This window comes from Podarcis raffonei, chromosome 13 (genome assembly GCF_027172205.1).
Source record: "Podarcis raffonei isolate rPodRaf1 chromosome 13, rPodRaf1.pri, whole genome shotgun sequence".
NCBI lineage: Eukaryota > Metazoa > Chordata > Lepidosauria > Squamata > Lacertidae > Podarcis > Podarcis raffonei.
Window position 1 is genome coordinate 47,006,620 of NC_070614.1, and position 24,795 is coordinate 47,031,414.

The 24,795-nt window shown below is 39.8% G+C and overlaps 2 protein-coding genes across 2 annotated transcripts; both read left to right on the forward strand.

The window, feature by feature from the left end:
* Positions 1-7,196: 7,196 nt before the first annotated feature.
* On the forward strand, positions 7,197-12,021 carry LOC128399138 (vomeronasal type-2 receptor 26-like). The gene is made up of 5 exons (XM_053360396.1): positions 7,197-7,358; positions 8,159-9,022; positions 9,254-9,481; positions 10,892-11,018; positions 11,120-12,021. The coding sequence occupies exons 1-5, from the start codon at positions 7,197-7,199 to the stop codon at positions 12,019-12,021; spliced, it is 2,283 nt and encodes a 760-aa protein (XP_053216371.1).
* Positions 12,022-16,898: 4,877 nt separating this feature from the next.
* LOC128399139 (vomeronasal type-2 receptor 26-like) lies at positions 16,899-22,770 on the forward strand. The gene is made up of 5 exons (XM_053360397.1): positions 16,899-17,105; positions 17,621-18,484; positions 18,714-18,941; positions 21,641-21,767; positions 21,869-22,770. The coding sequence occupies exons 1-5, from the start codon at positions 16,899-16,901 to the stop codon at positions 22,768-22,770; spliced, it is 2,328 nt and encodes a 775-aa protein (XP_053216372.1).
* Positions 22,771-24,795: the final 2,025 nt, after the last annotated feature.

A 24,795-nucleotide genomic window follows, 5' to 3' on the forward strand; every position in this document is an offset into this window, starting at 1 on the left:
GCACCCCTGTCGTGTCCCTTTTTCAATCTTGAACTCTTCTGTAACCACATTATTTACAATTAATTTTGCTTTCTGTTCAGAATAAATTGCACCTATACCATTCTCAAACCCTTGGCCTACCCCCATCCCCCGGAGGTTCTTCAACATAAAGCTCCAAGAAATGTTGTCAAAGGCTTTCTCGGCGTCCACAAATATCAAAACAGCCTTAGTGTTTATGTTCACTTCCAACTTTTCCAAAATGCCAATTATATTCCTTACATTATCCGACAAATGCCTTTTCGGGAGAAAGCCTGCTTGGTCCCCATGAATCTCCTCCATCAAAACTCTTTTCAGTCTCTTTGCTAAAATGTCAGCAAAGATTTTGTAATCCACATTCAATAACGAGATGGGTCGGTAGTTTTTAAGTTGGGTCTTTTCAGTCTCTGTCTTTGGTATAAGTGTAATGTAGGCCTCTCTCCACGTATCGGGTACCCTTTTCCCCTCCATAATCTCGTTACAGACTTCCTTCAAAGGTTGTATCAACCCTTCCTTCAGTACTTTATAATATTTGGAAGTCAGTCCATCCGGTCCTGGGGATTTGCCCAACGCCCTGCCTTGAATGGCATCTTCTATTTCTTGTGCTGATATCTCCTGGTTCAAAATGGTCTTACTTTTCTGCGAGACCTTTTTCAGCCCATTTTCCTCGAGGAATTGTTGTATGTCCATTTCCTTCTGCGGCCCTTGTGTGTAAAGTTGTCTAAAGTAGTTCTGAAAACAGTTCCTAATTTCAGCTGGGTTGCTTATATTCTTTCCTTCCACTTCTATATTTGTTACCGTGTTGAGTTTTTGTCTCTTCTTTATTTGCCAAGCCAATAACTTGCCACATTTGTCAGCAGATTCAAAGGTCTTTTGTCTCATTTGCTTAATTTTCCACTCTAATTCTTGATTCGTCAGTTCCATATATTGTGTTTGATAAAATTTGATTTCTCTTAAAATCTCTTGTGATTTTGGCTTCAATCTTAGTTTCTTTTCCCCTTCTTTTATCTTTTCCAGAATTTTTTCCTTCCTCTCATTTTGTTTTCTTTTCTTTAATGTGTTTTGTTGTATCAAAAACCCTCTCATCACGGCTTTGCTTGCGTCCCATACTATTCTTTTTTCTACTTTAGTCCTTAAATTGATTTCAAAATAATCTTTCAGAGTCTTTTGGGCCTTCTTGCAAATCTCCTCATCTCCAGAATTAAATTTAAGATATTAACGGATTCAAAGGAAAGAGGGGGGTTTGCCCTGCCAGACTTCAAACTGTACTATGAAGCGGCAGCTTTCTGCTGGCTGAAAGAATGGCTGCTTCTTGAAAACACAGACATTTTGGACTTGGAAGGTTTTAACAATATTTTTGGGTGGCATGCATATCTGTGGTATGACAAGGTTAAAGCACATAAAAGTTTTAAAAACCATATTGTCAGAAAAGCATTATTAAATGTTTGGGTTAGATATAAAGATTTGCTGGAAAACAAAACTCCAAGGTGGTTGTCGCCAATGGAAGCTAAGGCAGTTAAAAAGTTAAATATGGAGTCTAAGTGGCCAAGATACTGGGAAATTTTGGAAAAGGAAGGGGACAAACTGAGATTGCAGAGTTTTGAGAAACTAAAAGGGAAGGTGAGAGATTGGTTGCATTATCACCAAATAAATGAAGTGTTTAAATTGGACAGTAAAGTTGGCTTCCAGGTGGAAAAATCCAAATTGGAGACTGAATTGTTAGAAACCAGTACTAAGAATTTGTCAAAAATGTATAATTTGCTGCTGAAATGGAATACACAAGATGAAACGGTTAAATCAGCTATGATTAAATGGGCTCAGGACATTGGTCATAATATTTTGTTTGCTGATTGGGAAAAGTTGTGGACCACCGGGATGAAATTTACGGCATGTAATGCCCTAAGAGAAAATATTATGAAAATGATCTATAGGTGGTACATAACCCCGGTCAAGCTTGCAAAGATTTACCATTTGCCTGACAATAAATGTTGGAAATGTAAAGAAAAGGAAGGTACATTTTTCCACCTTTGGTGGACGTGCCCGAAGATTAAGGCATTCTGGGAAATGATCTATAATGAACTCAAAAAGGTATTTAAATATACTTTCACCAAGAAACCAGAGGCCTTTCTCTTGGGTATTGTCGGCCAAGGGGTGTTAAAGACAGACATAACTTTTTTCATGTATGCTACAACAGCAGCTAGAATACTCATTGCGAAGTACTGGAAGACGCAAGATCTACCCACACTGGAAGAATGGCAGATGAAGGTGATAGACTACATGGGCTTGGCAGAAATGACGAGCAGAATCCGAAACCAGGGAAGAGAAACAGCGCAAGAAGAATGGAAAAAATTCAAGGACTATTTAAAGAAATATCACAAAGTTAATGAAAGTTAGAATGATGATGGATTGGAAAGTAAACGGTTACTATTAGTAATGGTTAAGACAAGGAGAATAAGGAAGATTAGCTTAAACTTAAATTAAAATAAGGGAAGATTTGCTGAGTAATTGATAAGAATTTGGAATACAGAAAAGGGAGGCATGAGGAAGTCGGGGAAGGAAGGTATAAGAAATCAGGATATGAAATGGTACATGTTTTTTGTTTTGTTTTTGTCTTTGTATGTTTATGTATGTTATGTTTATATGGAAAAATTCTTGAATAAAAATATTTAAAAAAAAAAAAAAACAGAATTCAGAACTCACAATGTTCAACCATATCCTCACCCACAGTAGCCAACTGTTCTCCACCCTAACCCCTATGCATTTGCCTCGTTACCCCTGCCCATACGGGCCAGTCTTGACAGACTCTGGGGTTGTGCGCCCATCTCACTCAAGAGGCCGGGGGCCAGCGCTGTCCGGAGACACTTCCGGGTCACATGGCCAGCGTGACAAAGCTGCATCTGGCGAGCCAGCGCAGCACACAGAAACGCCGTTTACCTTCCCGCCAGTAAGCGGTCCCAATTTATCTACTTGCACCTGGGGGTGCTTTCGAACTGCTAGGTTGGCAGGCGCTGGGACCGAGCAACGGGAGCGAACCCCGCCGCGGGGATTCGAACCGCCGACCTTTCGTTCGGCAAGCCCTAGGCGCTGAGACTTTTACCCACAGCGCCACCCGCGTCCCCTATGCATTTGCCTAACCACCTTTTAAGGGCATTCAAGTTGCTGAGCATCACAGGAACAAATTCCATAGTTCAACTTTGTGCTGTGTGAAGAAGTCTTTTACTTCATAAACAAACCAAATGTACTCGCCTTCAGGTTTACAATCTAAAATGACATAGCACAAAAGGAAAATGGATTGGGAGAAAGAGTTTTATTGCTTTCTTGGATCTAAGAAGGAAGTGGGAGGGCTCTAGTACCCTGCCAGAGCCCATGCTCCTTTTCCCCAAAGCTGGGTATCTCCTTACCCACCTTTGGGAAGGCAGCATGAGGGCGGGGGGGAGGGCATGCCAAATGTTGGCCTTGCACAGGGTGCCATAGTACCCAAGTCCACAACTGTGAAAGTTTCACATTGTAGCAGAAGCACCCATTTTTTAAAGCACAGGACTGGCAATTGTCCTCCACCTACTTCACACAAGGTGGCAGCATTGGTATATACAGAATACAAAACACCACTGGCAGATGAGCATGAAGGGTTGCAGCTTCAACCATAAAGCAGTGTCCCCTCTGCAACCATCTGAAAACTAACACTACATAGGTCCCTCGAGAGTCTGATTCCCCAAGGAACTTCCCTACATTTTTTAACCAAAAGCCAAGGCAGTCTGATCCCATGCTCAATTAATAGAATGGCTTTAGATGCATACGCTTATTTAGGTCAGCTTTCTTGAGCCATTACCCATGCTTTTTAGGTCTCATTGATAGTTTATGGTAGGTGGGGAAAACAGAACCAGGACAGGGACATAGCCACATGGTGGATCATTTGCTTTGCATGTAGACAGGACAAAGTTCAATTTCCAGCATCTCCAAGTAGAGCTGGAAGAGACCCCCTGCCTGAAACCATGGCTCTTTGCAGTAGGCACTCATTCCGTTTTCTAACCCAATCTCTCCAGGGTTGGAGTCAGTATGCTTCTGAATACCAGTTGCTGGAAGCTGGAGGAGAGAAAGGTGCTCTTGTGCTTGGGTCTTCCTTGAACATTTCTTGCAGACATCTGAGTGGCCACTGCGCTCAACTAGATGGGCCATTGGCCTTCCATTAGGCTCTTCCTGTGTTCTTCTCTGCCACCTGAAACCTGTTATTCAGTAGGGCTTATATTGCTCCCTACCCACTTTGCAAGAGAAAGGCTTCTCTCTTCTGTGAGCAGGCAGAAATGAGTCAACCATACAACAGACAGTCATGGTGGGTAATCACATAACCTTTAAGAAACAAACAAACCACCAACGAGTGAGCAGTTTCTTTCATTGCTGAGTTGCTCTGTGTTTTGCTATTATTGATATTCATTTTTTGTATGGAAATTGTTCAGTTTGGTTATGAAGTTTTTGATGTGTTTTATTTCTTTTTATGACTACTTTGCTATGTTTGTAATTATGTAAATCTTTTCATATTGTAAGCTGCCTTGAACATTATTTTAACTGTGGAAAGGTGGCATACAAATAAAAGGATGATGATGGAATGATGATGATGATGACTGGATCAAGGTCACTGACGGGGTTCAGGCTGAGCAGGGGTCAAAGCCCTGGTCTCCCAGGGCATTACCATATCCCATTTAAGCTGCACCACACTTGAAAGAGTGTAAGGATATGGTCTAATGTGGAAGCAATACACATCTGTCAACACCCAAGAAGACCCAAGACAAGAAGGATGTGCAACAGGTTGTATTTATTAAAATATAATAAGTATAGAAACCAAAACCAATGAGGCTGGGATGGTGAGGTGACTTAATGAGCGGATTTCAACTCTCTCATCTCCTAAGCCTGCTGCCAACCACATGCTGTCATCGTGCATCAAGAAATCTCCTCCACTTTCACTGCATGCTGCTTGGGTACAGTGGTACCTTGGGTTAAGTATTTAATTCATTCCGGAGGTCCGTTCTTAACTTGAAACTGTTCTTAACCTGAAGCACCACTTTAGCTAATGGGGCCTCCTGCTGCTGCCATGCCGCTGGAACACGATTTCTGTTCTCATCCTGAAGCAAAGTTCTTAACCCGAGGTATTATTTCTGGGTTAGTGGAGTCTGTAACCTGAAGCATATGTAACCTGAAGCGTATGTAACCCAAGGTACCACTGTATGTGAACATGACATGCACACAATGGCCCCATTGGACATCGTTCACCCTGATGTACCTGATAGGCCAAAACACCACTCTGATGGGGAAATGAGAAATGGGAGGAACAAAGATTGTCAATTTCAGCAGGGGGCTAGTCCACTGTCCCTCAGACCTTGTGGGGGGCCAGACTATATTTTGAAAAAGAAATAATGAACAAATTCCTATGCCCCTCAAATAACCCAGAGATGCATTTAAAACAAAAGGACAAATTCTACTCATATAAAAACACGTGGGCTGGATTTAGAAGGCGATTGGACCGGATCCAGACCTTAGTTTGCCTAGCCATGCTCTATAAAAAAGTGGCAATGAGATTTTACCAATGTCACATCACATGATGTAATGGCAACATTTTAATGAAGCCTAAAATAAAGGATGCAGTGGTAACGTAGGTTACAGATGCTTTAGGTTACAAACACTTCATGTTACAGACTCCGCTAACCCAGAAATAGTACCTTGGGTTAAGAACTTTGCTTCAGGATGAGAACAGAAACAGTGCAGCGGCAGCAACGGGAGGCCCCATTAGCTAAAGTGGTACCTCAGGTTAAGAACAGTTTCAGGTTAAGAAAGGACCTCCAAAACGAATTAAGTTCTTAACCCGAGACACCACTGTATATTTATAAGAAATTATATCAAAGTTGTGTGTTCTGGTGTTTTGCATAAAATACTACAGACATTCTCAACACAGCCTTTCCCTTTGATTTCTTAGTTCTTCTTGATGCCAAAAAAGGGGTATAAAATGTTAATTTCCCCTCATAAACACACAATTACCTACAGCACTATCATTTGCTCATGTGGTCAAAGCTCCAGAGACTTTCAAAAGGGTAGGAGAAAACAGTCAGCAAGCAAGTCTGAAAGAGATTATAAATGAACACATGTGCTATGGGAAATTCGGATTAAATGTAAGAGGCAATCAACGCTGTCTCTGACATTTTTTCTCTGTTGCCTTTTATAAGCTCTATGTAAGGAAATAGGTGCAGGGCAACTCATATGTAGAAAGAAGCTTTGAGGAAAGCATGTTAGGAAAAACATTGCTTCTTCTTCTTTTGTCTTCCATTGTGCCCAAAGTAGGTCCCATGAAATGTCTCACAGGTGATCTCCTGCCTATACCACATGAATGGTACCAGCCAGGTGGTCTCCTCATCGGTGAGATTACTTCTCAGTTCTTTTACTTTTTCCATGAAGTTTTGTTCAAGGAACATCCTACTCAGAACCTCTTTGACATCCCGCAGTAAGGATACTCTTATCTGAACCGTTTAAATTGCATGTATTTAGAGGAAAATATGGTTGCTGTAATTATTTTTTAATGGGGAGTTATAAAACATTAAGAAGTAACCTCTATGTTTATTTCTTGTGCACTGGAAAGAGAGATTAAATATCTTGATATATTTTTCTCAGGACATGACAAGGCACTATGCATTACAGATTTTTTAAAAATCCATGTTATATATGACAAAACATAGACAAAGGTTTGGCTGGCAAGAAGGACGATACTTGACTTTGGGGATTCAGGAACAAATGTAAAATATATCCCCATTCCTGTGAAATTCAAGAGCTCATGTAGATTAGTGGGATTACAGCATAACAGTTTCATGAATTGTAGATACTCATTGGAATTAGAAACAAATTTCTATTGTTAGGGTGCTAACAAAGTTCTGGCAATATGTATATCCCTTGGCTTTTGCTGTAAATAAACTCAACTCAGTTATGTACAGGTATGATTAGGTTTGTAGCATAAAGAATTCATGCATTTCCGACTCTTCTTCTGAATTAATGATAATAATACTACTGACAGTGTCGTTACCAAGTTCTACCAACATGTTCTAGCCTTGGTATTTGCCATAAATGAAATCAACAAGAATCCCCAAATACTACCTAATGTGACACTTGGTTTCCACATCTCTGACACCTATTATGATGCAAGGATGACCTTTCGCACCACACTGGATCTGATCTTCAAGTCACATAGGTTTCTCCCGAACTACAAATGTGCCACAGAGAAAAACCTATTAGCTGTCATTGGAGGACTTAGCTCTGACACTTCTTTCCATTTGATGGAAATCTTAGGTCTATATAAGATACCACAGGTAGGATATGTGCATGGCTGCTGGTGATAATATTATATCTTTCTGATTTTACAACTTGGAATAAGCAGAAAGAGTTGATGATATAGTGTATATTTGTATTTTCATATATAAGGTGAGGAGATTTCACCCCTCCCATTCCAAGAATCTGCTGATGTTCTCTGCTGATTCTCCAGAGAGGAGGGGGGGCGGTTTCTGCTCACTACTTATTCCGCTCCAGCCTCATATCAAAGAGAGAGACTGAGTGTTAGAGAGAGAGATTGTTAGAGAGAGAGTGTGTTATCTCTGTGTTGATAAGGTTGCTGCTAAGAGCAGCTGCAGACACTCAGTGCAGTTCAGCTTCTCCATTTAGCTCTGTGTATAATTTGTATGATAGTTGTAGATAGAATAAAAGTAGTTATTCTACAGAGCTGTTCTCCGAGTGGTTTATGCTCTGCTGTAATCTGCTGTGCAACGACTGTCTTCGGAGTGAATTTGGTGCTCACAACTCTGAGTTGTGAGTCCACAGCACTTAGACCTGTTCCTGTGCAGAAGGTGGTCTCTGGAAGTGCTACCCCAGCTCGCCTGGCCCAGTCGGGGCTGAAGTGGATGAGTCTAGTCAGTGGCACTGGCTCAAGAGCGATGCTGACATAAGGAACGTTTCCATAACTTGAGAAATTTCCTATCTCTCAACGTCAAAAATTCTTTTGAAAAATAAATTTTGTCCTGCAGAAGTTCCTGAAATATTTAGAGTACTCCTAACTTACCTCTGAAATATTTAGAGTACCTCTAAATATTTACCTCTTATCTGTGTTTTCTTACAGCTTACATATGGCTCATTTACCATAGATGAGACCAAAATAGTGGAAATTCCCTCCGTTTACCGCATGGTCCCAAACGAAAACCTTCAGTATATGGGAATTATATGGTTACTTCAGCATTTTAGGTGGACCTGGGTTGGGCTCTTTGTTGTGGATGATAACAGTGGAGAGCAATTCCTAAAAATACTGGAGCCATTGATTTTCAGACATGGAATCTGTTCAGCTTTCACCAAAAGAATCCCCAAAGGAAATCTTATGGAGGATTTAATAAATCAGTTTTATGATTCCAGTGATATTCATATATCTTTCCCAGATAGTAAAGCTAGTACAGTTATCATGTATGGAGAATCTTTAAGAATTTTACGGCTGAGAACTTTTATGCATTCACAAGATTCAGGAAATACAAAAAACCCATTATTTGGAAAGGTGTGGATTGTGACAACCCAGACAGATTTTATATTAACTGGTGGTACAAGAGGATGGGATTTCCAGATGTTCCAGGGTGCCATTTTATTTGCTATTCACACAAAAGAGGTCCAAGGTTTCAGGGAATTTCTTCAAAATATAAAACCTACTAGGACGGAAAGAGATGGTTTCCTCCAAAATTTCTGGGAGCAAGCATTTGATTGTTCATTTCCAGATCCAGGTATGCCTGTGATGGATGATGACACATGTACTGGAGAGGAGAAGCCAGAAAGTCTCCCTGCAGGTCTTTTTGAAATGCACATGACTGGACACAGCTACAGTATCTATAATGCTGTTTATGCTTTGGGTCATGCTTTGCATGCCATGGACTTTGCAGGATCCAAACATAAATCAAAGGCAGTTAGTAACAGTGTCAAACATCAGTCTCTGCAGCCTTGGCAGGTAATTTCTTCTCAACAAACTCTTCTTATTTTAATGACTGATGGCTACATGGTAAGAATACATTATTTTTTGTCCTCCTTGAATAAATAAGGAAGATATTCAACATCTTTCTCATTTCAAAAATTGGGCTTACATTTCATTCCAAAACTGAAACTTGCAATGAATGGCATTCTGAAATCTTCAGCATGCTGCTATTTTGTGTTGATTTCTTTCCTTTTACTTTTGAAATAGCTCCACCACTTTCTTCAAGGCATCTCATTTAACAATTCGGCTGGAGAAACCATTTCCTTTAATGATCAATGGGAAATAAGCGGTGGATTTGACATCATGAACCTGGTCACCTTTCCCAACAATTCCTTTCAGAGAATAAAAGTTGGAAGTGTTGCTCCACATGTTGCTGATAGGAAAGGAATTACTATTAGTGAGAATAAAATTGTATGGCACAGATATTTTAACGAGGTATTGATTCTGGGTCTATCTTGGAGAGCCCATTGTATTGAACTAAAATATAAGGAGTATATTTTCTCCTGGTCCATGGGGTCTCGAAGAGTCGGAAACGACTAAACGACTAAACAAAAACATATTTTCTCCATTACTTGATGTTGCAATGGCACTTGAAACTCTAGAGTGAATTCAATTTTTCCTTTCACATTCAGAAACCAGAGGAGGTTTCAGGGCAGCACAAACAGTTCCTCCCAAACCAGGTCAAAGCAGAGGCTCCTAGTAAGCACTTGCCCAGTTATGGGAAGGAGGTGTGAGGGCTCTGGAAGGGTCATTTAAACTTCAATGTCCTCCCCAAACGCTAGTTAGCACTTGTCCAGCTTGAGAAGGAGCTGGGAGGGATCTATGACGCTGTTGATGCTCTTTCCCCTCCTTCACTCTTGGGTGGGTGAGTATTATGCTGCCATGTCTTCTGGACTCCATTTGACATTAAGACTAATGGCATTATCAATACATTTCACAAAGGGTGTCTTTCTGTACATCCCAGTATGCCAACTACATGGATGTCATGATCTAAAAAACACCAACATATAAAATGTTCGGATTGGCACACACCATTACACAAAGATTGTGACTTCCTGACAACATTATCTTCATGAGATGTCTTGTCTGTCTGCCTCCTTTGTCCCATTTCTTTGCTCTTGTAATGCAGTATCTCAACAATGAAATGTACACCACCATATCACTTCAGCAGAAATTGGATTGTACTAGATGACCCATATGGTCTCTTAGGGTCCTTTCCAATTCAACAATATATGACTCATTACAGTGTCTTTGCTTGCTACATGTGAAATAGTTGGAGCTCAATTGTAGAGCATATGTTTTCCATACAAAGGGTTCCATGTTCAGTCTTTAGCATCTCCAGGAATGACTGAGGAAAAACCCTGCCTGTAATTCTAGGGAATTGACGGTGCTAAGTTTTAACATTAGTGTCTCAAAGGTCTGAGTTACTATCTGACAATAGTGTGAGGTCTTTGTTTCTGCTCTGACCTTTAAGGTCACCTTGATGACAATCATGATATGAAAAAAAGCTTCAATCCGTATTACGTTCATCATGATTTTGTCATTCGGAAATGTATTCTTCTGAACATTTTCAGGCAACTTACGTACAGGCACGTCTATGAGATCTGCCATGATAATTACAACTTCACATAAACAAACGGGAGAGGGGAACAGCATACTTATTACTGTAAATAAAACAAGTTACACTGGCACAAACATCCTGCATCTAGATATCATTGATTATTTCATTTCATTTGAATGTGCTGCACGGCTTTCTCTATTGTTATGATGCTTCATCAGTAAGTGAGAAATATATTTTTTCAATATAACTAATTCTTTTAAATAACAAAAAATGTATATGGACAGGTTGTTCCCCTTTCTGTGTGTAATGAATATTGCCACCCTGGTCATGAGAAGAAAGGGAAGGAGGGTGAACAATTTTGCTGCTATGATTGTGCTCCATGTCCAGATGGGAAGATTTCAAACCAAACTGGTAGGTCATGTCATCTTGTCATAACAAAGAGTGAAAATATTTTGCTATATCCAATGAATTGCCACTAATGTGGAATTCCCCCACCTCAACCCCTTTTACAGATATGGAAGACTGTTTCAAATGCCCAGAAGATCAGTATCCAAGCAAGAACAGAAGTCAATGCAACCCCAAAATCATAAAATTTTTGTCTTATGAAGAACCTCTAGGAAAAGGCTTAGCTTCAGTTACGGCTTCTTTTTCTTTCACCACAACCTTGGTGTTTGCTACCTTCATTAAGCATAAAGATACCCCCATTGTCAAAGCCAACAACCGGGACCTCACCTACATTCTCCTGGTCTCCCTCCTGCTCTGCTTCCTCTCCTCTTTGCTATTCATCGGCCAACCTGGGAATGTGACCTGCCTTCTCCGACAACCAACATTTGGAATCATCTTCTCAGTGGCTGTTTCTTGCATGTTGGCCAAGACCACTATTGTTTCTCTAGCATTCATGGCCACAAAACCAGGATCAAGAGTGAAGAAATGGGTGGGGAAGAAAGTATCTTATTCAATTGCTGTTTGTTGTTCACTGGTTCAATTGTGCTTTTGCACAGTGTGGCTCTCAACCTTTCCCCCATTCCCTGATTTAGACATGCATTCAGTGAATGAAGAAATCATTGTACAGTGTAATGAAGGGTCTGTCACCATGTTCTATTGTGTCCTGTGCTACATGGGTCTCCTGGCCATCAGCAGCTTCATTGTGGCCTTCCTTGCCCGCAAGTTACCTGACAGTTTTAATGAAGCAAAGTTCATCACTTTCAGCATGTTGGCATTTTGCAGTGTTTGGTTGTCCTTTGTTCCAACTTACCTGAGCACCAGAGGGAAAGGCATGGTGGCTGTGGAGATCTTCTCCATCCTGACGTCCAGTGCTGTGTTACTGGGATGCATGTTTTTCCCTAAGTGCTACATCATTTTGCTGAGGCCTGAACTGAACAGCAGGGAGCAGATAATGAGGAGACAACATTGAGGAATTCGTCCTCTTTTCTCCAATCATACTGCTTTGCTTGATGGTCAAGTATTTTGGCACCATATGGGATGATTTTTTGGGTTTCAAATGCAAGAACAATTATTTTCCGGGGTTTTTTAATGTTGCACAACTAATATGTTGACTTTGCGATCATAAAGCTCCAGAGGGTTTGTGGTTTACCTACTAGAGAGGAATGGCAAGCTAAGCTGTAAGGGGACTTTTTAAAATGCAGAATATAGGTAATTGCCTAGGAGGCACAGAAGCAAACCAAACACCTCACCAAACACCTGCAACATGTCTCATGAAAAGACCTGTTGTGTTTCAAACTTGGTACTAAAACAAGATTCATTATGTTACCAAAAATTGCTTGCAAAATACAGTAGTACCTCGGTTTTCGAACATATCTGTTGATGAACATTTCAGTTTTCAAATGCCGTAAACCCAGAACTAAATGTTTAGTTTAGTTTTCAAACACGCCTCAGAAGTTGAACATGTCATGTGTTAGGGGCTGGTTCAAATCGGAAGATTGGGGAATGCAATCACAGGATGATCAAATCCAGAAGAGGAGGAAGAATATTCACCCCTCCCTTGGCTTCCAGTGCCTCCAGAAAACGGGAGACACAGAAGCTGAACAGTTGAAAGAGGAGTTGCCCAGCTTTGAGACAGTAGGTAAGCAACCAGAAGGGAGGGAGCAGCTGGGCAATACATCAGTCAAGAGTGGGAAGGAATCCCCTCCTTCCCTCCAAGAGTCCGAGGTCTGAGTGTGTCAGAGAACAACGGAAATACAGGGTGGGGGAGGAGCTTCCATTTGGGGTGCTACTTGCTGTGCAAGTTGCATGGAGTAGTCAGCGTAGGTAACTAATATCCTTGGCAGAAAGTTTCCTGTGTGTGCTTGTAACAGAATGCTGTAATAAAAAGACTATAAATTTGCTAAATGCTCATTAATTCTTATTGGTGAGCCACTGGAAGGGAGAGGGGAAACTCCCATACAAATCAGCTTACCTACTCTGAATCACTTCAATTGCCAGAGGAGCAATTAAGTATGCCGAAGGAGCAAGCAGCTGCTGGAGGGGCCGACAGAGCTCAGGAACAGAAAGGAGCAGGTTTCAGGAGCCAGGCTGCTGTCTTGATAACACAGCACACAAGTCATAACTAGCTTGAAGATTTATTGCAGTAAGAACACCCGGCCTCGGATGCCTACTTGCACATCCGTGACTTATAAATCAGTTAACCCTTCTGGGGAGTAATTCCTGGTTTGGCAGAATATCCTGAATCTATGCCCTTTCCATTTCTGGCTTTGATTTCTAAGACCTTTCCCATACATCTGCTCCTTGGATGAATTAACTCCCCTTCTGGTGTGGAACTGCTTTCCCTCCGCCTTCTGACTGCCTGTGTTACTAGAGAGAGACGGTTTCTCTCTAGCACACTCTCTGCATTCCTGTCATTCTCACAGCGAGGGGGAGTTGATAAACTACTGTTCATAGCTGTCTGGGAAGAATGCGAGCCTCTCTCTTGTTGGCTGCTTCCCGACTCCTCTGGCGCTCTTATACCTTGGGCAGAAGTGTTCATGACAGCCGGGGACAGCCAGGGACAGTTGCTGCTTCAACAGCATGCAATTCTAAAGACACAAATAGATCAACTAGCTGGAGCTTTAAGTCAACAACAGCTAAGTCTGTCACAAGAGCAAGAGAGGTGCATGAGGCCCTGGGGCCCCCTTCCAAGTTCACAGGGAAGAAAAACAGATTTTCCAGTTTTTCAAACCAATCTGAGATGGTATCTTAAACTGAGAGCCCAGGATTTCAGAAATGATAGTGAGAAAGTGTTTTTTTTGTTGTTGTCAGTTTGCTGGAGGGGGAAACCAGGCAATGGGCCACTCCCCTCCTCATTTTTGAACATCACAGTCTGTCAGATCTGGACTCATTTCTGGAACTAATGGAAGCAATTTTCCAAGATCCCTAGTGTAAGACAGCTGTATCCCACCAATTACTGAGTTTAAAGCAAGGGAATCACACTGTGATGAAATACATCACAGAGTTCAATTTGCTTGCACAAGAGCTGGCATGGGGTCAAGAGGCTCTCATGGCATTGTATTGAGCCGGGTTAAATGGAGAGTTGCTTGACGAACTGGCTAGGATGCCCCCCTCTTCTTCCTAGGAGAATCTGATGAAAATATCACTGCTGTTGGATCAACGTGCGATTGAACACAGGGCAGAAAGAAAGGGGCTTGGCAGGCAGCCTGTATAGATGGCTGACATCCCTTACATTCTTCCCCAAGAGCCTGGCAGCTTGCCAAGAGAGAATAAAGTGGAGGAGCTGATGCACAGCTTATGGGAGGTCTTGGGCAGCCCTGGAGGAAAAAGAAAGGAGGAGGAGGGAGAGATTGTGCTTTATCTGTAGGAAACTTGATCATACAGCAAGACAGTGCCCAGCCAAAGGGACTGTGAGTTCACTTTCAGGAACAAGTGTAGAGGAAGGGCCTGACCCAGCTGAGAAGCAGGTGGGAAACAGCCGGTCCCAGTCCCATTAAGAGGCCCAGGACTGGGAGTAAAGCCAGTTGTAGAGCCTCAACCTTGTCATGTAATCCCTGGACTCACTTTGCGACAGTTCCCAGACAGGCGCTGGAGACAATTGAGAGCCCTCATCAACTCAGGGGTCTCCACAGATTTTGTGGATGTGGACTTTGCAAAGGAATAAGGCATACCCACACAGAGATGACTGACCCTGCAAGAGTTGCAAACCATAGACAGGAGACCCCTGGTATAAGGGAGGGTCTTGCACATAACAGTACCGCTGATTTTGGAACTGCCCAGCCACAAGGAGCAAGCCACCTCATGTCACTATAAATCTGTTAAATGCTCGTTAATTCCTATCGGTAAGCCACCTGAAGGGAGAGGGGAACTCCCATATTTCACACCACATGGCTTCCTCTGAGTGTAAGATCCTGAGGCCTAGCAGTCGGTTATTGAGTTTTCGGTTTTCGAACATTTCGGAACTCGAATGCTCTCTCACTGAAATATGTAAATTGCTTTGCATCTCCATTTTTATATCTCTGGATGTCAACAATTTCCATATTATCCATCATTCAAAGAAAGCTTTAGGTAGTTTACCCTGGAAATTCTAAATATTTTTCTCTGAAGGTCTGTCCTGTATTGGGGAGGCTCCATTCCAGTTTCCCATAAGGCATCAATTTTCATATGAAAAGTCCACCAACCTATCCATAAGTCCTTCATAAAATATAGATTTCATTTGGTGCACATATGTCTACAACCAAAGTTTTATTCCCTTGGATATTAACTCCCACCCCAACATACACCATTTTAATCAGTCAATCAGTTTAATTGTATATATGCCAAAGGCCTTTACAACAAACAAGAGGTAATAAAAGGAAACTTTCATCTAAAACCATACAATGTAACATGTAGCAGTTTACAACATAAAAAGAAATTTACAACATCAAAACTTAAGATCGGAGTGCATTTACTAGGCTACATATCTACCTCAGTCCTATAGAAAAAATCAGTTTGGGGCAAAAGTGGGAATGCATAAATAGACAGAGATAAATTCCTCACACAGCATCCAATAACATTTTGGCTTTTTAAAGAATACTACTTTATGGTCAGGGGTCCCTTTACCTTTATCTTCACCTACTTTATTATCTAGAGACTAAAGAACATCAATTCACATACAGTTAAAACACAAATACTGTATATGCTTATTTCAGTACAGTATCATACATACAGAAATGATTAAATGTAATATTTAGCCATAGATGAGGTGTAAATTGCACTTCTGATTAATATGAAAAACTTCTTGTTCAGTCAGGCAAGGTCCCATATCTTATCTGCTTAGGGACCAGAGAAGACTTCTGCTTACAAATGAAAGACAAGATCCAACATGCTGCCTACCAGAAGGGTCAATTAGTATCAAAACACTGAGAGAGTAATTCCCCCCCCCCCACAGTTCTCCACAGCACTGTCATTTGCACATGCCGTCAAAGCTCCATAGACTTTCAAAAGGGTAGGAGAAAACAGTCAGCAAGCAAGTCTGAAAGTATTATAAATGAACACGTGTGCCATGGGAAGTTGGGATTAAATGCAAGAGGCAAGCAAGAACATCTCTGACACTTTTATACTACTGCCTTGCTAAAGCTAGTTCTAAGGAATAGGTGCAGGGCAGTTTATATTTAGAAAGAAGCTTTTAGGAAAGCATGTTAGGAAAAACAATGTTTCTTCTTCTTCTGTCTTCTACCGTGTCTAAAGTAGGTCTCATGAAATGTCACACAGGTGATCCCCTACCTATACCACATGAATGGTACCAGCCAGGGGGTCTCATCATTGGTGGGATTACTTCTCAGATCATTTACTTCTTCCATGAAATTCTGTTCAAGGAACATCCTTCCCAGAATCTCTTTGACATTCCACAGTAAGGATCGTGTTAGCCAAATCTGTTAAGTTATGTTATATGTTGTTGTTGTTTAGTCGTTTAGTCGTGTCCGACTCTTCGTGACCCCATGGACCAATGTTATATGTAACACAATATAAATAAACGTTGGCTGGGGAAATCATAACAATTGGCTGCAGGAAATCAGGAGCAATTGGAAAAGATATTCTGAATTAGAAAAATAATTCTATTCTCAGTGTAGTGAGCAAATTCTAGAAGGATGGATTTCCCTTAGCTTTTGCTGTAGATAAACTCAGTTCAGTTAGATACAGGAACTATGAGGTTTGTAGCATAAACTATTCCTGCATTGTAGACTCATCTTCTGAATTAATGAAAGTAATATTATTGGCAGAGTCATTACCAAGTTTTACCAGCATGTTCTGGCCCTGGTGTTTGCCATAAATGAGCTCAACAAGAATCCCAAAATACTGCCTAACATGACACTTGGTTTCCACATCTGTGACACCTATTATGATGCAAGGATGACCTATCGTTCCACACTGGATCTGATCTTCAAGTCACATAGGTTTTTTCCAAACTACAAATGTGCCACAGAGAAAAACCTCCTAGCCGTCATTGGAGGACTGGGCTCTGACACTTCTTTCCATTTGATGGATGTCTTAGCTCTATATAAGATACCACAGGTAGGATATGTACATGGGGGCTGGTGGTAATGTCATATTTTTCTGTATTTACAACTTGGAATAATGTGATGGTTCAAAAGAAAGAACTAGTGATGAGAAAGAACTTCAGGATGAGAACAGAAATCGTGTTCCGGCACCGTGGCGGCAGCAGGAGGCCCCATTAGCTAAAGTGATGCTTTAGGTTAAGAACAGTTTCAGGTTAAGAACGGACCTCCGGAACGAATTAAGTACCTAACCTGAGGTGCCACTGTATCTTTATGTTTTCTTACAGCTTACATATGGCTCATTTACCATAGCTCTATATAAGATACCATAGGTAGGATATGTACATGGGTGCTGGTGGTAATATCACATTCTTCTGTATTTACAACTTGGAATAATGTTGTGGTTCAGAATAAAGAACTAGTGACATTGAATTTGCTTGTATTTCAAATATAATAAAACACCAGAAAAGACCCTAATGAAAACATTAGACTACTAACTTATTTTTGCAGTTTCTGTATGTTTTCTTACAGCTTTCATATGGCTCATTTACCATAGATGAGACGGAAATAATAGAAGTTTCCCCTTTTTACCGAATGGTCCCAAACGAAGACCTTCAGTATATGGGAATTATATGGTTACTTCAGCATTTTAGGTGGACCTGGGTTGGGCTCTTTGTTGTGGATGATAACCGTGGAGAGCAATTCCTAAAGATCCTGGAGCCATTGTTTTCCAGACATGGAATCTGTTCAGCCTTCACCAAAAGAATCCCACAAGAAGCTCATATGGAGGATTTCATAAATCAATTTTTTAATAAAAGTCCAGTTGATGTATCCTTCCAAGATCAAAAAGCTGGTACAATTATCATGTATGGAGAATCTTTAATCATTTTGCGGCTGAGAGTTTTTATACATTCAGAATATTCAGGAAATACAGAAAACCCATTATTTGGAAAGGTGTGGATTGTGACAACCCAGACAGATTTTATATTAGCCGGTTCTTTAAGAGGATGGGATTTTCAGATGTTCCAGGGTGCCATTTTATTTGCTATTCACACAAAAGAGGTTCCGGGTTTCAGGAAATTTCTTCAGAATAAAATCCCTACCAGGACGGAAAGAGATGGTTTCCTCCAAAATTTCTGGGAGCAAGCATTTGATTGTTCCTTTCCAGATGCAGGTATGCCTGTGATGGATGATGACACTTGTACTGGAGAGGAGAGGCTGGAGAATCTCCCTGCAGGTCTTTTTGAAATTCACATGACTGGGCACAGCTACAGTATCTATAATGCTGTTTATGCTTTGGCCCATGCTTTGCACGCCATGGACTTGGCTAGATCCAAATATAAACCAAAGGCAGTTGGTAACAGTGTCGAACTTCAATCTCTGCAGCCTTGGCAGGTAATGTTTCCCCAATAAATGCTTTGTAGTTTAGTGAACAGTTTGGTACAGGTTGAGAATACATTAATTTTTGTTCTGCTTCGATAAATAATGAGAATATTATACATGTTCTTGTTTTGAAAATGTGGTTTACATTTCCTTTCTATGAATAAAACTTGAAAGGACAGCCATTCTGAAATCTTCAGCATGCTGTTATTCTGGTTTGATTTCTTTCCCTCTTTTCAAATAGCTCCACATGTTTCTTCATGACATCTCTTTTAACAACTCTGCTGGAGAAACTATGTCCTTTAATGATCATTGGGAAATGAGTGCTGGATTTGATATCATGAACCTGGTCACCTTCCCCAACAATTCCTTTCAGAGAATAGAAGTTGGAAGTGTTGCTCCATATGCTGCTGATAGGAAAGTGATTACCATTAGTGAGGATAAAATTGTGTGGCACAGATATTTTAATGAGGTATTGATTCTACGTTTATTTTGGAGAACCCATTGTATTGAACTATGACGTAAGGAGTGTTTTTGCTTGTATTAATTCTTTTTCAAAGTTAGATGTTTCATTCTCAAATCCCTTCTTTCTATCCAAACTTAATCTCTCATTTATTTGATAATATTGCAACCAGTCCATCAAGTATATCCTAATTTCTTCGAATTTCTTTAAGTTGAATTTATTATTGTTTTTTTCTAACAACATCCTGTATGTCGCCCAGTCTCCTTTCGTGTTCTTCTTTTTTACCACCAGGGCTTCTGTGGGTGACATTGACTGGGGAATCTTAGGTTCTAATAATGTTTTATATTTGGCCCATATTTTATAAAGTGATTTTCTTATTATGTGGTTCAAAAATCCCTTGTGTGCCTTCACCTTCTCATACACCAGATACACGTGGCAACCAAAGCAGTTATCGAAACCCTCCAGATCCAGCATGTCCGTATGTTTTAGTATGATCCAGTCTTTAATCCATACAAACCCGGCAGCCACATGATATAATTCCAAATCGGGAAGAGTGAATCCTCCTCTCTCCCTCTGGTCTATATGTAACTGATGTTTAATTCTCGGCTTTTTCCCATTCCAAATGAATCTAGTGATGTCTTTCCTCTAATTTTGAAAATATTCCATGACCCCTAAAATTGGGATGGTCTGGAATAGGAAGATCATTTTAGGTAAAATATTCATTTTAACTGCTGAGATTCTACCCCACAGGGAGAGATGAAGTATTCCAAATTTCTAAATTTTTGTTTATCTCATTCCAGGTTTTGGTGTAATTATTAATACATTTTGTAGATATCCAGATTCCCAAATATTTTGCTTTGTTCTTGATCTCCAAACCCGTAATTTCCTGTAGATCCTTCTACTCCTCAGCTCTCATGTTTTTAACCAACAAGTTGTGTTTTTTTGTAGTTTATTTTAAATCCTGCTAGTTTACCATATTCATTAATCAATTCTATAGCTAATGGGATACTTTCTTTGGGATCTTCTGTTGTTACTATCTAGTCGTCTGCATAGGCTCTTACTTTATATGCTTTTTCTCCTATCACAACTCCTTTTATTCTTTCCTTTTTTTCCAAAGTTTTCATTAGAGTTTCCAACACTATTATGAATAACAGAGGACATCCTTGCCTAGTCCCTTTCATAATCTTGATATTTTCCATGACATCATCATTTATTACCAGCCTTGCCCTTGGGTGATGATAAATTGCCTCTATTCCCCTTTTGAACCTTTCTCCAAATTCCATTAATTTAATTTGCCTTTTCATAAAACACCAGGAACCATTGTCTATTGCCTTCTTTGCATCTATTAGCATCACAGCTGCCTGTTTTTCATTCTTAAATCCTAGATATTCCAATATATTGACAATATTACTGGTGTTGTTTTAAATTTGCCTTCCTGGTAGGAATCCAGCTTGGTTTGGATGTAATATTTCTTTTTAAACGTGTTTTAACCTATCTGCTAGAATACCAGTGAAAGGTTTGTAATTGTAATTCAACAGAGATATTGGTCTATAATTAGACGCTAATTCTAGATCACTTCCCTGTTTTGGTAGCAGTGTGACATAGGCTTCAGTCCATGATTCTGATACCTTCCTCTGTTACAAATATCATTCATCACTTCTTTTCAGGGTGTTGCCAATGTCTCTTCTATTTTTTGAAATACTCCACTGGGATTCCATTTGGACCTGGCATTTTCCCCGGTTTTGAATTTCCATCATTGAAACAGGGGTGTTTAACGTCTTTATCTTGTGTGGTGCTGGGAATTTTATGTTGATTTAAATATTGTTCTATTTCTTCTGGGTTTTCTAATTCCTTTTTATATAGCTCTTTATAGTATTTCACAAAATTTTGTATAATCATTTTTGGGTCATCTGTCACTCTCTCTCCAATTCTAAATCTGTTAATTAATTTTTCACTCCGCCTTTTTTTAAGTTGCCAAGCAAGAAACTTATCCAGTTTATTGGCAAATTCAAAATTGCTGTGTTTCAAGATTTTCAGGTTCCATTCAATTTCTTGTTCTAACATAGATGAGCAGTCTGATTGTAGTAATTTTATTTCTTGTTTTATTATCTCATTGCTCAGGGTTTTTTTTTTAATAAGTTCCTTTTCTTTCTTTCGTTTCCTCTAATAATTCTGCTTTTTTTCCCTTTTCTTTGAAAAGAATTTTGCTGTATAAAGTAACCCCTAATCACTGCCTTGCAGGTGTCCCAAATCACTTTGATGTCGGTACCTTGATTGTTATTAAATTCAAAAAATTCATCTAACGTCTTCTTGGCTCCTTGAACTACTTCCTAATCATTTAACAGAGATCCATTAAGTCTCCATCTTCTTATTCCTTTTATACGTATACCATAAATCAAACAAGTTACACGGGCACAAACATCCTGCACCTATATAACATATATTATTTTGTTTCATTTGAATGTGCTGCAAGGCTACCTCAATTGCTATGATACTTCATCAGTAAATGAGAAATATATCTTTTCAATATAACGAATTATTTAAAAAAACACAAAAACCATAGATCATATCATAGATTATTGCGTTTCATTTGAATGTGCTGCACGGCTGTCTCTATTGTTATGATACTTCATCAGTAACTGAGAAATATATTTTTTCAATATAACTAATTCTTTTAAAAAACAAAAAACAAAAATTTATATGGACAGGTGGTTCCCCTTTCTGTGTGTAATGAATGTTGCCATCCTGGTCATCAGAAGAAAAGGAAGGAGGGTGAAAAATTTTGCTGCTATGATTGTGCTCCATGTCCAGATGGGAAAATTTCAAACCAAACGGGTAGGTCATGTCATCTTGCCAAAACAAAAGGTAAAAATAATTTTCTGTATTCAATGAATGGTCAGTAAGTTGAATCTCCCCCACCCCAACCCATTTTTCAGATATGGAAGACTGTTTCCAATGCCCAGAAGATCAGTATCCAAGCAAGAATAGAAGTCAATGCCACCCGAAAATCATACATTTTTTGTCTTACAAAGAACCTTTAGGGAAAGGCTTAGCTTCAGTTACGGCTTCTTTTTCTTTCATAACAACCTTAGTGTTTGCTACCTTCATTAAGCATAAAGATACCCCCATTGTAAAAGCCAACAACCGGGACCTCACTTACATTCTCCTGGTCTCCCTCCTGCTCTGCTTCCTCTCCTCTTTGTTATTCATCGGCCAACCTGGGAATGTGTCCTGCCTTCTCCGACAACCAACATTTGTTATCATTTTCTCAGTGGCTGTTTCTTGCATGTTGGCCAAGACCACTATTGTTTCTCTAGCATTCATGGCCACAAAACCAGGATCAAGAGTGAAGAAATGGGTGGGGAAGAAAGTATCCTATTCAATTGCTGTTTACTGTTCACTTGTTCAATTGGGCTTTTGCACAGTGTGGCTCTCAACCTTTCCCCCATTCCCTGAATTAGACATCCATTCAGTGAATGAAGAAATCATTGTACAGTGTAATGAAGGGTCTGTCACTATGTTTTATTGTGTCCTGGGCTACATGGGTCTCCTTGCCATCAGCAGCTTCATTGTGGCCTTCCTGGCCCACAAGTTACCTGACAGTTTTAATGAAGCAAAGTTCATTACATTCAGCATGTTAGCATTTTGCAGTGTTTGGTTGTCCTTTGTTCCAACTTACCTGAGCACCAGAGGGAAAGGCATGGTGGCTGTGGAGATCTTCTCCATCTTGACATCCAGTGCTGTGCTACTGGGATGCATCTTTTTCCCTAAGTGCTACATCATTTTGCTGAGGCCTGAACTGAACAGCAGGGAGCAGATAATGAAGAGACAGCATTGAGGAATTTGTCTTCATTGCCACAGTCATGCTAATTTGCATGATGGACAACTATTTCACATACATATCAGTTAGAAGAACAGGGGCATATTCAGTTTTATTTCTCTCTCCTGCATTGTTAGCATAGATAACTGTCTCTGCAACATCTTAATTTGCTAAGTTATATTTCTCTTAATTGGACATTGTTCCCGTTCTTTTTCTTTTCATCTAACCGCACAGAAACTTTTTGTAGTTTCTCTGGTTTCTTTCTTTTCTTTTTATGGAATAACTTCTTATGTAAGCTTGACTTGCATCCTAAACTGTCTGTATCCCTGTGTCTTTATTAAACTTATTCTCAAAGAATTATTTTAACCTTTGTTTGCAATCTTGTTCAACCTTCTCTTCTTGTAACAATTCATTAAACCTCCATCTAATAATACTTATGAGTGTCATAATGACTGTGATCTGAGAAAAGCTTTGGTAAGATGTCTACCATGTCTCAGTATGTAACTAGCCCTGGGATGGATAGAAGAGAAGTTCCCTACCAGAGAGGAATGGCAAGCCAAGCTGATGGACTATGCTGAAATGGTAAAACTGACTGGAAAACTCAAAAACCAGGAGAACAAAAACTGTATTAAAGAATGGGAAAAAATTATAATTTATTTAGGACACCATTATAATCAGATGGAAAGAATGGCAGGATTTCGATTTCACTTGTAGTGTAACAAATACCATGGACAATATGGATTGATATAAAAGTTAGAGTATGGAAGAATATGCAGTTGTAAATGTTGAAAATGGGACCCCATGGAGGAGGTGGGGGGAAGTCACGAGATTCAGAGTAATCTCTGTACAGTGGTGCCTCGCAAGACAAAATTAATTCATTCCGCGAGTCTTTTCATCTTGCGATGTTTTTCGTCTTGCGAAGCACGGTCCGTCGCAACTGCGCCTCTTCAAGCGGCTTTAAGAAAAAAGCGAACAAATTCGCAAGACGTTTTCATCTTGCGAAGCAAGCCCATAGGGAAAATCGTCTTGCGAAACAACGCAAAAACCAAAAACCCCTTTCGTCTTGCGCGTTTTTCGTCTTGCGAGGGGTTTGTCTTGCGAGGCACTTCTGTATATGGATGTATATTTGGATTTTTATAACTGTATTTGTAAAACCAAATAAAAATGATTTCACAGAAAAAGGGAGACAGAGAGAAAAAGAGCTGGGTTCTCAATGAGATATGTAAATTGCTTTGCATCTCCATTTTTATATCTCTGTATGTCAACAATGTCCATATTATACATCATTTCAAAGAAAATCTTAGTTTACCCGGGAAAACTTTAATATTTTACCCTAAAACTCTGTTCTGTATTGGAGAAACCACTCCATTCCATTCTCCAATAAGGCAGCAATTTTCATATGAAAAGTCCAGCAACCTGTCCGTAAGTCCTTCATAAAATATAGATTTCTCTTCATTTGCTGCATATATGTCTACAACCAAAGTTTTATTCCTTTGGATATTAACTCCCACCCCAACATTCACCATTTTAATCAATCAATCCATTTTATTGTATATAGGCGAAAGGCCTTTACAACAGACAACAGGTAATAAAAGGAAACTTTCATCTAAAACCATACAATGTAACCTGTAGCAGTTTACAACATAAAAAGAAATTTACAACATTAAAACTTAAGATTGGAGTGCATTCACGTAGCTACATATCTACCTCAATTGGGGCAGAGGTGGGAATGCATATATAGAAAAACTCCATTTCCCCTCCATCAGTGCTGCAGAGATAAATGAATCATGTGGCATCCCATAACAATTTTTTATTTTAAAAAAATACTACTTTATTGTACATTGACTAAAGAACATCAATCCACTTACAGTTAAAACACAAATATATGCTGTTTTCAGTACAGTATCAAGAAAATGTATACATACAGAAAGTTTTAAATGCAATAATTAGCCATAGATGAGGTATAAATTACACTTCAGAATTAATATGAAAAACTAGTTGTTCAGTCAGGCATGATATTTTTGATCATGCAAATCTGGAGTC